Source organism: Geospiza fortis, unplaced genomic scaffold (assembly GCF_000277835.1).
Source record: "Geospiza fortis unplaced genomic scaffold, GeoFor_1.0 scaffold1400, whole genome shotgun sequence".
Taxonomy (NCBI): Eukaryota; Metazoa; Chordata; class Aves; order Passeriformes; family Thraupidae; genus Geospiza; species Geospiza fortis.
Window position 1 is genome coordinate 6,728 of NW_005054848.1, and position 10,823 is coordinate 17,550.

A 10,823-nucleotide genomic window follows, 5' to 3' on the forward strand; every position below is an offset into this window, starting at 1 on the left:
TCATAAAATATAAATCAGCCTTTCTGAAACAAGATTCTCATCTCTTCCCTTGTTGGGGTTGCCTGCAAATTCCCCAGGGGAGGGGGCAGGGTCCTGCTGCAGGGGCAGGGACCCCTCCCAGCCCCCCCCCATGGCCAGGGAGGGGGGGTCAGGTTGTCACCATCAGGTTGATGACACGGAAATCCTTCTGCAGCCCGTGGCCCACGAACTTGACGCCCACGTCGATGAGGAAACGCAGCTTCAGGTAGGTGGATTTGAGGGTGGTCAGGTGCTTGGAGGAGATCTTGGCATCCAAATCTCCTGGCTTGATGCCGGAGTATTGGGTCAGGTAATCCACCACCTGTGGGGAGATCAGAGCACCTGGAAGGGGCTGCAGGGACCAAGAGCTCTGCCCCCTCCTCAATTCCCCTCACAGCACCCTGGGGAGGGGGCTGGTGGTGTAGGACAACAGCCCCAGGTGACCATGGAGGACACGGGAGTGCAGGTGAGGTCACCACAGAGGACACAGGGGAACACCCAGGTGTCCATGGAGAGCACCCAGGTGGGTGGGTGTCCGAGTGAGGTCACCATGGAGAACACAGGAGTGCAGGTAAGGTCACCAAAGGGGACAAAGGGGTGCCTGGAGAGCAGCCAGGTGCCCATAGGGTGCACCCAGGTGTCCACGGGGAACACACAGGTGTCCGGAGATGGTCACCAAAGAGGACAGAGGAGCTCATGGGGAGCACACAAGTGTGGAGGTGAGGTCACCATGGGGAACAGAGGTACCCAGATAAGGTAACCATGGAGAACACAGGAGCCCAGGTGAGGACACCATGGAGAACCCAGAGTTGTCCAAGTGAGGTCACCACGGAGAACACACACATACCCAGATGAGGTCACTGTCACCTGTAGAGCAGGCCCATGTTCCTCCTGGTGGCCTGGGGAGCAGTGTGAGGCCAGGTGGACCCCCATACCTGTTCCTGGGTGGAGATGTAGTCATCAATGAAGGGCACGCCCTCGTTGGGACCCTGCCCACGCACGCAGGTGATCCGGGCCACCGACATCTGGCTGGGCTTGATGGTGGACTTGGTGCCGTCACTGCGCAGCTCAGCCTCCTCCTGCCACCAAGGACGGGACACGTGGTGACCAACAGCCCCAGAGGGTGACAGGGGACACGAGGAGGGGAGAGGGGCCATCCCTGCTCCCTGTCCCTTTGTCCCTTTGTCCCCCACCTCGTTGAGCGTGACGAACTCGGCGTCCAAGCCCACCAGGTCTCCAGCTTGGGGCATCTCGTTGAGCATCAGGGGGATGAAGGTGGCGTGGCACTTGCGCTGCTTGCGGGCCAGCGAGGCCTCAGCCAGGAGCACGCTGGCCTCGATGGGGTTCTTGACTGTGCAGGGAAAGGGGAAGGAGCTCAGCGGTGCCACCGCGGCGGCGCCGGCCCCGTCACCACTCCCACCGCACCAGGGGGGCACTCACTGACGAGGTTGTACTTGGAGTTGAGGTTCCTCCTGGCGTAGTAGAGGATGGCTGGAACCTTCCAGCTCATGTCAAACTGCACAGCCTCGCACTGCAGGGGAGAGGGGACGCTCAGGGACAGCCCTGGTGGCTCCACGGGGTGTTGTCACCTCGGTGCTCACCTTGTCCACGGGCTCGATGAGGAAGTCGTTGAAGAGGTACCACTGCTGGTGTGTGACTCCCTGAGAGGGGGGGAAAAGCACAAGCAGTGACTCCTCTGCCCGCTTACCAGGGAAAGGAGGGTGTGACTGTGCCCATGTGGGAACCCCCGCCCTTCCTGGGACACCGTGGGGAAATCCCTGCTGCCCTGGGTGGTGACAAAGGACGAGAAAGGATTGGGCTGGACGGGCTCTGGGCTCTGCCCAGCTCCTGAGCAAAACTCCAGGGAGACGCAAGAGATAAGAGACAGGGATGGAGACTTGACACACTCTGGGAACTCCTGCCTTGGGCATCTCCAGCAGAAACCAGGACTGCCCAGACCAGCCCTTTCCTTGGGAAGGGAGATGACGTCCCTGCCCTTACCTGGAAGTACAAGGACAAGCTGGCACCGTGCCCGTGGCCAGGAGGAACCAGCCTGAGTGGGTGTGGGAAGAAGATTTCTTCAACCCTTCCCTCCCCTTGAGGGGCCCCAGCAGCTCTTGGCACGTTCAGCCCAAACCCTCCACACTTGGCTGAGAGAGCCAGGAATGACAAATCCCCCTCGAGGGGGGCTCCCAGGAGCTGATGGGGTCTCAGGGTCTCACCTCCTTGCGCTGGTGGTAGGTCTCTCCCACCTTGATGTGCCCCACCAGGCTGCCCCCAGTGCGGGCATCCAGGATGTGGACAACGGTGGCCATGAGGTCGTAGATGTACACGGACTCGGGGTCGTCTGTTGGGCTCAGCTGAGGGAGGAATTAGGAATGTCTGAGCCCCCCCAAACCACCATTTCTGGACATTTCCGTGCTTCTATGAGTTATCTCCTCATCAATCTCTCAGCAGAAAGCGGTTCTGAGGCAGCTCTGCTCCCACAGCCCCACGTGCCTCTGTCACTTCACCCACAGAATTCATCCCTGATTCTGTGACTTCACCTGTGGTGGTTCTGTCACCTCACCCACGGTGGTTCTGTCACTTTACCTCATCAGTCTCGCTCCAGTTGCTCACATCAAGCTCTTTGCTCTTGGTCAACCTCATCTTGATGGCGTGAGGGATCCAAATGTTCTTCAGTTCCTCCACGGAAGGATACGAATGCCCCATGTCGGGGTTCCCCAGATCCTTCCTGCACGGGGAATCATGGAAAGCTGAGCTGGAGGGAGGTGTCACCCAGGCCAGCTGATTTTCTGTGATTTTATGATTTTCCTGCAGTTTCTGTGGGAAGCTGGAGCTGCCTGGAGAAGGACTCAGGGAGAGGTGCTCAGCCAACGTGGTTTTGGGGCTTTTGTCAGTTACAAAAGGGGCACGAGGTGGGTGACGAAGGGGATGTGGTGCTGGTTATCAAATTAACGTTATTTACATGAGAAATAGCCCAGAGAATCACCCAGGAGGTGTCACTGCTCAGAGGTGCCAGCCCAGGAACAAAATCCCAGAATCCCTGAGGTTGGAAAAGCTTTCCAAGGCCATCAAGTCCAACCTCTGGCCAATCCCCACTTTGTCACCCACACCAGAGTGCCACAACCACTCATTCCTTGGCCACCTCCAGGAGGGATGGTGACTCCACCACCTCCCTGGGCATGTCCAAACTCTTTCCATGAAGAAATTCCTCCTGAATTGTCACCTACCAGTCTCCAAGAGAGATCTCCTTCCCCTTGGTGATGTCAAAGCCTCCTCTCTTCATCATGGCTTTCTGAAAGGAATACTGGCAACGAAACACAGGCAAGCGTCAGCACACGGTGACAGGCCAGCCCTGGGGACACTTGGGTGACAGCCAGGCCAGGAGCAGGGAAAATATTAAATATTAAAGTTGGTGACAGGGAAAAAACAAAGGAAACCAAACATCCCAAGGTGCTCCCGGGGGGGCTGGGGGAAGGACAAAGTCACTCCTGCAGTCCCTTCAGCTCTGCCACGCCAGGAGATCTCATCTTTTCCGACTCCAAAGGTACAAACCACGCCCCAGGCATGACCCAAACTGCACCAGGTCCTCAGGTGGAGGGAGAGAGGCCAGAGCCAGCGAGAGCAGAGTGAAAACCTCGGCGGGGCCGGGCACCTCAACCCCAGCGTGCCAGGAGTGTCTGCCCCACCTCAGCCTGTGTCTTCCAGAAATCTGCCTCCTTGGAGCTGTTCACCTCACAGTTAATGACCAGCACGTCTGGCAGGCAGCGGATGTTCCTGGTCTGCACCTGCAGGGGAGAGGTGGGAATAAGAGCCCAGAGAAGGATTTGGGACATCTGAGTGGGATTTGGGACATCTGAGCGGGATTTGGGACATCCGAGCAGGATTTGGGACATCCGAGCAGAATTTGGGACATCCGAGCGGGATTTGGGACATCTGCCACCGCCTTGGCTTCCTCCCCTGCCTGGCTGCAGTCCTGGGGACACTTCCAGAACAACAGAGCTGCTCCAGCAGCTCCTGGGGGGTCGTTTCTCCCTGCTGAATCCTTGTCCCTGCGAGAGGAATTCACAGAGCCCAGGAAATACCAGGAACCGAATCTCTGGCATCTGCTCAGGAGGTTCCCCGGTGACTCAGGGAGAAACTGCCCCCCTCATGCCCGTGTCCCACAGCCCCTTGTGCCTGTGCCCCCGTGCCAGGCTCACCGTGGGCTGGTATTTCTCACAGTTCTCACACCAGGCTTGTGTGTTCTGCTCCAAGCAGATGCTGCGCTTTAAAATTTGGGCGAACTCGTAATCCTTGGCTGGTTTTTCTGGAGGGAGAAAGGAGAATAACGTCACCTCCCCAAGCACACAAACCTTGACCAACTGAGCTCAGCCAAACCTCTGGGGTTTTCCTTGTAACCACCAACCAGAAGGTCAAGCCCCAAAAGTGTCTTTTTAAAGCCAAAAGCTCGGCTGGTTGGAAACCAACCCCTGGAGCTGAGGGTGTGTTCCAGCTGGGAAAAATCATGGATGACAAAGCCCACCCAGCTGAGGGGGCTGGGCCCTGCTCTCACCGGTGCTGTCGGGGTAGGAGAGGGTGAAGAGCAGCGTGGAGGACACACGGACAGTCTCCTTCCCACAGCGGCACATGCTGCAGTTCTCCATCTCACAGCTGAACAGCTGCCCGATCACAGAGTCCCCCGAGGAGCCAAAACTGCTGGGAAAACAGCACTGGGATCAGCACTGGGACCCACAATTCCCAAATTCCAGCAGATTTCAGGGAATCAGAGCAGTCCCAACCTTCCAAGCCCCTCTGTAAAGCCTCAAGCCTCCAAACAGGTTTTAAGGGGGGGCAGAGGTTCAGGATAAAGCTCAAATATGTGGAGAGCTGTAATTCCCACGGATCCCTCAGGGCATGAGTGGCAAGAAAACTTCCCAAGGGATGGGTGGGGTCTCTGGTGAGCAATCCCCCTCCCCAGCTTGGCTCATTCCCTGTCCCATCCCCATGGCAGGGTGGGCTCACCTGCTGCCAGCCCCCCTGTAGGCCTGGGGTCCCTCCTGCTCCTGGGTTTCCTGGTGCAGCTGAGTCAGGATGAAACGGTTCCAGCTCTGAATCAGCCTCCCCAGGTTCACCTTCCCCGTGGCTTCATCTGAATCTGCCAGGATCAAGCCCAGAGCCGACGCCTCCGGGATGGTGCGGAAAGCCCGCAGAAAATTGCTTCCCTGGCCATGGGGCAAGAACAATGTCCCCATGGTCAAGTGACAGGAATTTCCAGCTGCCTGCCCAGCACCACTCCCTCGGGCAGCCCAGCCCAGCCCAGACCTGGCAGGGGTCTCCTCTGGACAAATCCAGCATGTGGAAGAGCAAGCCCAGCTCGCAGCCCAGGCAGAATTCCTTCTGGCACAGGTGGTTCTGGACCAAGCAGCGAACTGGCTCCAGGAAATACAGCACCTGGTGGAGAACCAGCAGTCAGGAGGGCTCTGGGAGGTCACAAACAGGGGTTTGGGTGGGACTGGAGCAGCTCCCACCTGGATCATGCAGTTGCAGTAAGCGTTGGGAATGTGGGGCTCCAGCCCTGCGAACAGCGTCTTGTTGTAATGCTTGAAATCAAAATCCTCCAGCCCCAGCTTGGAGTATTTGATGGTGACCTGAGCAGAGATGTGACAGGTGAAAAAAACACCTCCCCATGGAGCCTTTTCCCCACTGTGCCCCAGAGCAGCCCCCCAAGGCCACCACCCACCTTCCTGTACTTCTTGGCCACCCTGTAGAGATGTGGCTCCTCCTCACGCCCGATGGGGGACTCGGGGACTTGGCTGAAGTTGTCAAACTCGTTGTCCATCTCCTTTAACCTGTAAGGAATCTTGGAGCAGGGAGAGAGGAGAAGGGGTGAGCAGCTGAAGCCTGAGCTGGGGAGAAACCCCACAAGCAGCTCCTGGGCTTTCCTGCTTCCCCTGAATGAGCAAAGGGATCCACCAGAGCAGAGAGGGGCCCTCCCTGGACCTGCACCTTCCTGCTGGCAGGGATTTGTCACTGTGGGAAAGCACAGGGCAGTGTTTCCCCAAGGCTGAGGGACGTGCCATGAACCTCCCAAGAGCTCAGACCTCCCCTGCCCTCAGAGCCACGGAGAGATGGAACTGGGAATTCCAACTCCATCCCTGGGAATTCCAACTCCATCCCTCCCCCTGCTCAGGAGAAGCTGCCACCTCCAAACTCCACCTGCACCATCCTAAGGGAATGGGATGGGATTCCACCTCTTGTCCTGAAACCTCAGGGATCCCTCAGCATGCAGAGAGCTCCATCCCCTCCCAGGCTGCAGAGTTCTACCCTCCCAAAATCCCCCAAAATGCCCCTCCTGGCAGTGGGTACCTGGTTACGGAGCTTGGTCCTGGGGTTTGGGGCGTAGCCAATGAACCCCACCTTCTTCATGGTGCGCAGGATTTCGGGGTCCACCGGGGGGGCTCGCCTGGAAACACCCCCTGGCTCAGAGCAGCACCTCCCACCCACCCATGGGGGCTCAGGCACCCACCCTGAGGGGGTCCTGAGTGTTACCCCCTCCCCAGATTCATTTTCCACCCCAATAAGGGATGTGCCAGGGCAGCAGTGCTGAGCATGGGGGTTTTGGGGGTAGGAAGAGGGGAAAAGGAGATTCCACATGGGCAGAGCAGAGGCAGGATCCCACTGGGAGTGGGAGGGAGGGAGGTTGGACCATGTCCCACCATCCTCACACTGCAGGAAACTCATCTGGTGTTTCCCAAGAAGGAATGCCTTAGGATTCAGTTTTTGTATTTTTTGTATCCTGTACTGCTTTATGGTATAACTCTGAAATTCCACAGCCTGTCAGCTGCTGTTCTCTCATTTTATTTACATAAAACAAATTCCTCTCTGAAACTCAAGGACACCTGACTCAAGCTCCTAGAGATGTAAACAACAGTGAATTGAGGGGGGCAAACTTGGAGTAACTCCATTACCTGAGGCTGTAATTGGAGTAACTCACTCCATTACCTGAGGCTGTAATTGGAGTAAGTAACTCCTTTACCTGAGGCTGTAATTGGAGTAACTCACTCCATTACCTGAGGCTGTAATTGGAGTAACTCACTCCATTACCTGAGGCTGTAATTGGAGGATTAAACTCTGATATGTAAATGCACCAAACTTATAAAAGTGTGAAAACCTCACCACCAACATCTCGGGTGAAACCTCTGTGCTTTAACTACCCAAGGTGCACCTATTGACAGCCTTCAATAAAAACCTACTTTTGATTTCATTTAGTCCCTCTATTCTCTGTTCTAGGCAACAGAAAGGGGGGACACTCTGCCAGAGTGGGAATTTGGGAATTCTTTCAGTGGGAATTTGGGAATTACCTCGGTGCTGGGGCCGAGTTGGCGGCCGGCCAGTCTGAGAGCAACGCGTCGCTGGTCAGCGGCACCGGGATCAACGACAGAGGCACCAAATCCTGGTTCCAATCCAGATGTGGCAGCGTGTCCACCATGCAGGGCAGTGCAAAGTCAGTCTCACGGGAGTAGGCGTTGAAAGTGACCTCTGGGGAGTCAGCCCAGAGGTGGACACAGCCCTCGGAGTCACCAAAAGCCAGCGCCTGCTTGCTGGCAGACACGTCAAAGGTCATGATGAGCGGCCCCACGGTGTTGACGTGGAAGATGTCAGCAGGGTTGGCCAGCCCGGTGGGCTCACAGAACTGGCACTGGCCTGGGGAGGAAGGAAAAGGGGGAAATGTGGTGCTAGGAGTGGGTGGAAGTCAGGCACACTGCTGGAAGTGGGGTGGTGGCGCTTGGATGAGCATTGTGAAGTGTCCTGAGTGGGAAGGGAGCCACAAGGAGCAAAGTGCAGCTCCTGGTCCTGTCTAGGACAAGCTTAAAAGTTCTCCAGTCCCCAAATCCAAACACCTGAGAGCACTGGCTCTGACCTCTCAAATTATGGAATATCCTGAGCTGAAAGGAACCCGCATGGATCATTGAGTCCAACTCCCAGTCCACCAAAGGACAAGCAGTTCCTCAAATCCTCAAATCCCAATACCTGAGAGCATTGAGAGGTTTGTACTCCAAGAATTTACAAGGACAGATAAAAGAAGGGAAAGAAAGGTTTTAGAAATGGAAATAGAGAATTTTTGATAGAAATGTCACCCCCAGCGTGACCTCACCTGTCTGGGAGATGATGGCCAGGCGGGAGGTATAGGTGGGGATGAAGCGCAGGAAGAAGGGGTCGATGTGGACCTGCAGGGGGGTGGTGGCCCTCATCATCCGGAGGTCATAGACCTTGAGGAAACGGTCACAGGCCAGGCCGTTCATGCGGCTGGAGAAGCCACAGGTCACCAGCAAGTTCCCGTGCACGTCAAAGTCCGACAGGCTCCCGGAGTGGGCGTCAAACTCGTGCTCCACCACGAAGGTGCGCAGGTCACGCAGGGACACCTGAGAGGGGAGGTTCTGGCTGTGGTCACCCAGGCTCTGGAGGTCTGGGAAGAGCTGAAATTTTGGGATTTTTCCCTCCCCGAACAGGGGTTACCTTGCCGGAGGTGTGGCCGCAGAAGAAGAAGCGGTTGGATTGCCTCATGATGGTGATGCCGGGCACCTCCACGGTGTACTGGGAGAGAGGTGGGGAGAGCAGGGATCAGCAAAGGGCAGGGATGGGCAAGGAAGGACAGAGAAAAGCAGAGATGGAGCAGGGATGAGCAGGATGGGCAGGGATGGGAGCAGGGAAGGGCAGGGATGGGCAGAGGAGAGGAGGGAAGGGAGTAGGGATGAGCAGGGAAGAGCAGGGATGGAGCAGAGATGAGCAGGGATGGAGCAGAGATGAGCAGGGAAGAATCCCAGAGTGAAGCTCCAGGGAGCAGCCCCTGGCCCAGCCACACCTTCTGCGTCTCCTGGACGGTGTTGAGGTCCATCTCCAGCACGTGGTTCTGCAGCCCAGCCACCAGCAGGGTGTTGTTGTCCGTCAGCAGGAGGCTGTGCATGTCCTCTGATTCATCCATGCTGGGGGACAGGCAGGACACCCTGAGACCCCTGGGACCCCTGGGACCCCTGGGACACCTGAGACCCCTGGGACCCCAGAGACCCCTGGGACCCCAGAGATTCCTGAGACCTCTGAGATCCCTGAGACTCCTGAGATCCCTGAGACACCTGAGAAGACCCCTGCGACACCTGGGACACCTGAGACCCCTGGGACCCCAGAGATTCCTGAGACCTCTGAGATCCCTGAGACTCCTGAGATCCCTGAGACACCTGAGACTATTGAGACCCCAGAGACCCCTGAGACCCCAGAGACCCGTGTGCAGCTTGAGACCCCAGAAACTCCAGAAACCCCAGACACTCCAGAGACCCCTAAGACCCCTGGGGCTCCTGACACCCCTGGCACCCCAGAACTCCTGAGACCCCCAGAGACCCCCTGAGACCCTGCCCAGCCCCTGCAGGGATCAGGGAAGGGTCTGAAAGGCGCCAGGAGCACTCACAGGTAGTCAAAAATGATGAGGCCTCCCCGGGACAGGTACTTGAGGTTGGATTTGGTGAGGAAGAGGACGCCGTTCTCCAGGCTCTGGATCTGGCGGATGTCATCGCTGCTGTTCACCTGGAAGGAGGAGTAGCGCTCCAGAGTGGGCCCGAAGAAGGAGGTGGCGTGGCCCTGAAAGGAGAGGGGACAGGGGTGTCACAAGCCCATGTCCCAGTGGGTGTGACACGGCTGAGTCTTGCTTCATCCTCTGCCAGATCCTGGATTTTCCAGGTTATGGGGGCATTCCAGGGAAGGCAGCTCAGGCTTTTCCCTGGATAAATAAAAAATCCCAACATGTCCCTTCTGCTTTCAGCAGATGTCACAACTCCATGTCCTGGTGGGTGCGACACAGCTGAGCCTCTCCAGAGCTCCTCAAAACCTTTCCAGAACCTCCAAAAACCTCTCCAGAGCTTTGCCAAACCTTCCCAGAGCTCTCCAAACCTTCCCAAAACCTCTCCAGATTTCCCAAATCTTCCCAAAACCTCTCCAGAGCTTCCAAACCTTCCCAAAATCTCCCCAGAGCCTCGACAAACCTTCCCAAAACCTCTCCAGAGCTTCCAAAACCTTCCCAGATTTTCCCAAACCTTCCCAAAACCTCTCCAGAGCTTCCAAACCTTCCCAAAATCTCCCCAGAGCCTCGACAAACCTTCCCAAAACCTCTCCAGAGCTTCCAAAACCTTCCCAAAACCTCTCCAGAGCTTCCAAAACCTTCCCAAAACCTCTCCAGATCTTTCCAAACTTTCCCAGAACCTCACCAGAGCTCCCCAAAACTTCTCCAAAAGCTCTGCAAACCTCTCCGGAACCTCCCCAAACCTCTCCAGAACCTCTCCAGGGCTCCCCAAACCTTCCCAGATCTTCTCAAACCTTCCCAAAACCTCTCCAAAGCTCCCCCAGCTCCCCACGCACCCCGTGGTTGCCGACCCAGAGCATCTCCTCGTGCAGGTCGAAGTGCGCCACGGCCACGGGCACGCCGACCTCGGAGACGGCCGTGTGCAGCTCGCTGTAGATGCCCTCCATCAGGGGCACGGGGTCGGGCACCGGGAGCCCCTCCAGGGCCACCCCCTCGGGGTCCAGCTCCACCAGGCTGGGGTTCAGGTGAGGGTCCAGCAGCAGCTCCAGCGCGGGGTGCAGGGGGGTGGGTGAGGGACAGCCCGGGGGGGCTGGAACCGGGGATGGGAACGGGGATCAGCGGGAGTGAAGGGCAGGAACGGGAATGAGGGATGGGAATGGGGCTGAGGGGCAGGAATGGGGCTGAGGGGCAGGAACGGGGATGAGGGACGGGAATGGGGCTGAGGGGCGGGGACGGGGATTGAGGGGGGGGG

General features: G+C 57.4%; 1 protein-coding gene across 1 annotated transcript in view; it reads right to left on the reverse strand.

Moving 5' to 3' along the window:
• The window catches only part of PAN2 (poly(A) specific ribonuclease subunit PAN2), a 12,015-nt gene extending 1,386 nt beyond the window's left edge, over nt 1–10,629 (reverse strand). The window contains exons 1-22 of the mRNA XM_031065533.1: nt 10,408–10,629; nt 9,464–9,633; nt 8,867–8,987; nt 8,521–8,598; nt 8,159–8,426; nt 7,365–7,707; nt 6,370–6,466; nt 5,744–5,863; nt 5,532–5,651; nt 5,326–5,454; nt 5,026–5,225; nt 4,577–4,716; nt 4,224–4,330; nt 3,711–3,809; nt 3,252–3,328; nt 2,611–2,752; nt 2,241–2,378; nt 1,620–1,679; nt 1,459–1,549; nt 1,212–1,369; nt 954–1,097; nt 161–340 (exon numbers count right to left, since the gene is read on the reverse strand). Of these exons, the coding sequence (XP_030921393.1) occupies nt 161–340; nt 954–1,097; nt 1,212–1,369; nt 1,459–1,549; nt 1,620–1,679; nt 2,241–2,378; nt 2,611–2,752; nt 3,252–3,328; nt 3,711–3,809; nt 4,224–4,330; nt 4,577–4,716; nt 5,026–5,225; nt 5,326–5,454; nt 5,532–5,651; nt 5,744–5,863; nt 6,370–6,466; nt 7,365–7,707; nt 8,159–8,426; nt 8,521–8,598; nt 8,867–8,987; nt 9,464–9,633; nt 10,408–10,518 (3,093 nt within the window). The 5' untranslated portion in view covers nt 10,519–10,629. The remainder of the gene's footprint in view (nt 1–160; nt 341–953; nt 1,098–1,211; nt 1,370–1,458; nt 1,550–1,619; nt 1,680–2,240; nt 2,379–2,610; nt 2,753–3,251; nt 3,329–3,710; nt 3,810–4,223; nt 4,331–4,576; nt 4,717–5,025; nt 5,226–5,325; nt 5,455–5,531; nt 5,652–5,743; nt 5,864–6,369; nt 6,467–7,364; nt 7,708–8,158; nt 8,427–8,520; nt 8,599–8,866; nt 8,988–9,463; nt 9,634–10,407) is intronic.
• Nucleotides 10,630–10,823: the final 194 nt, after the last annotated feature.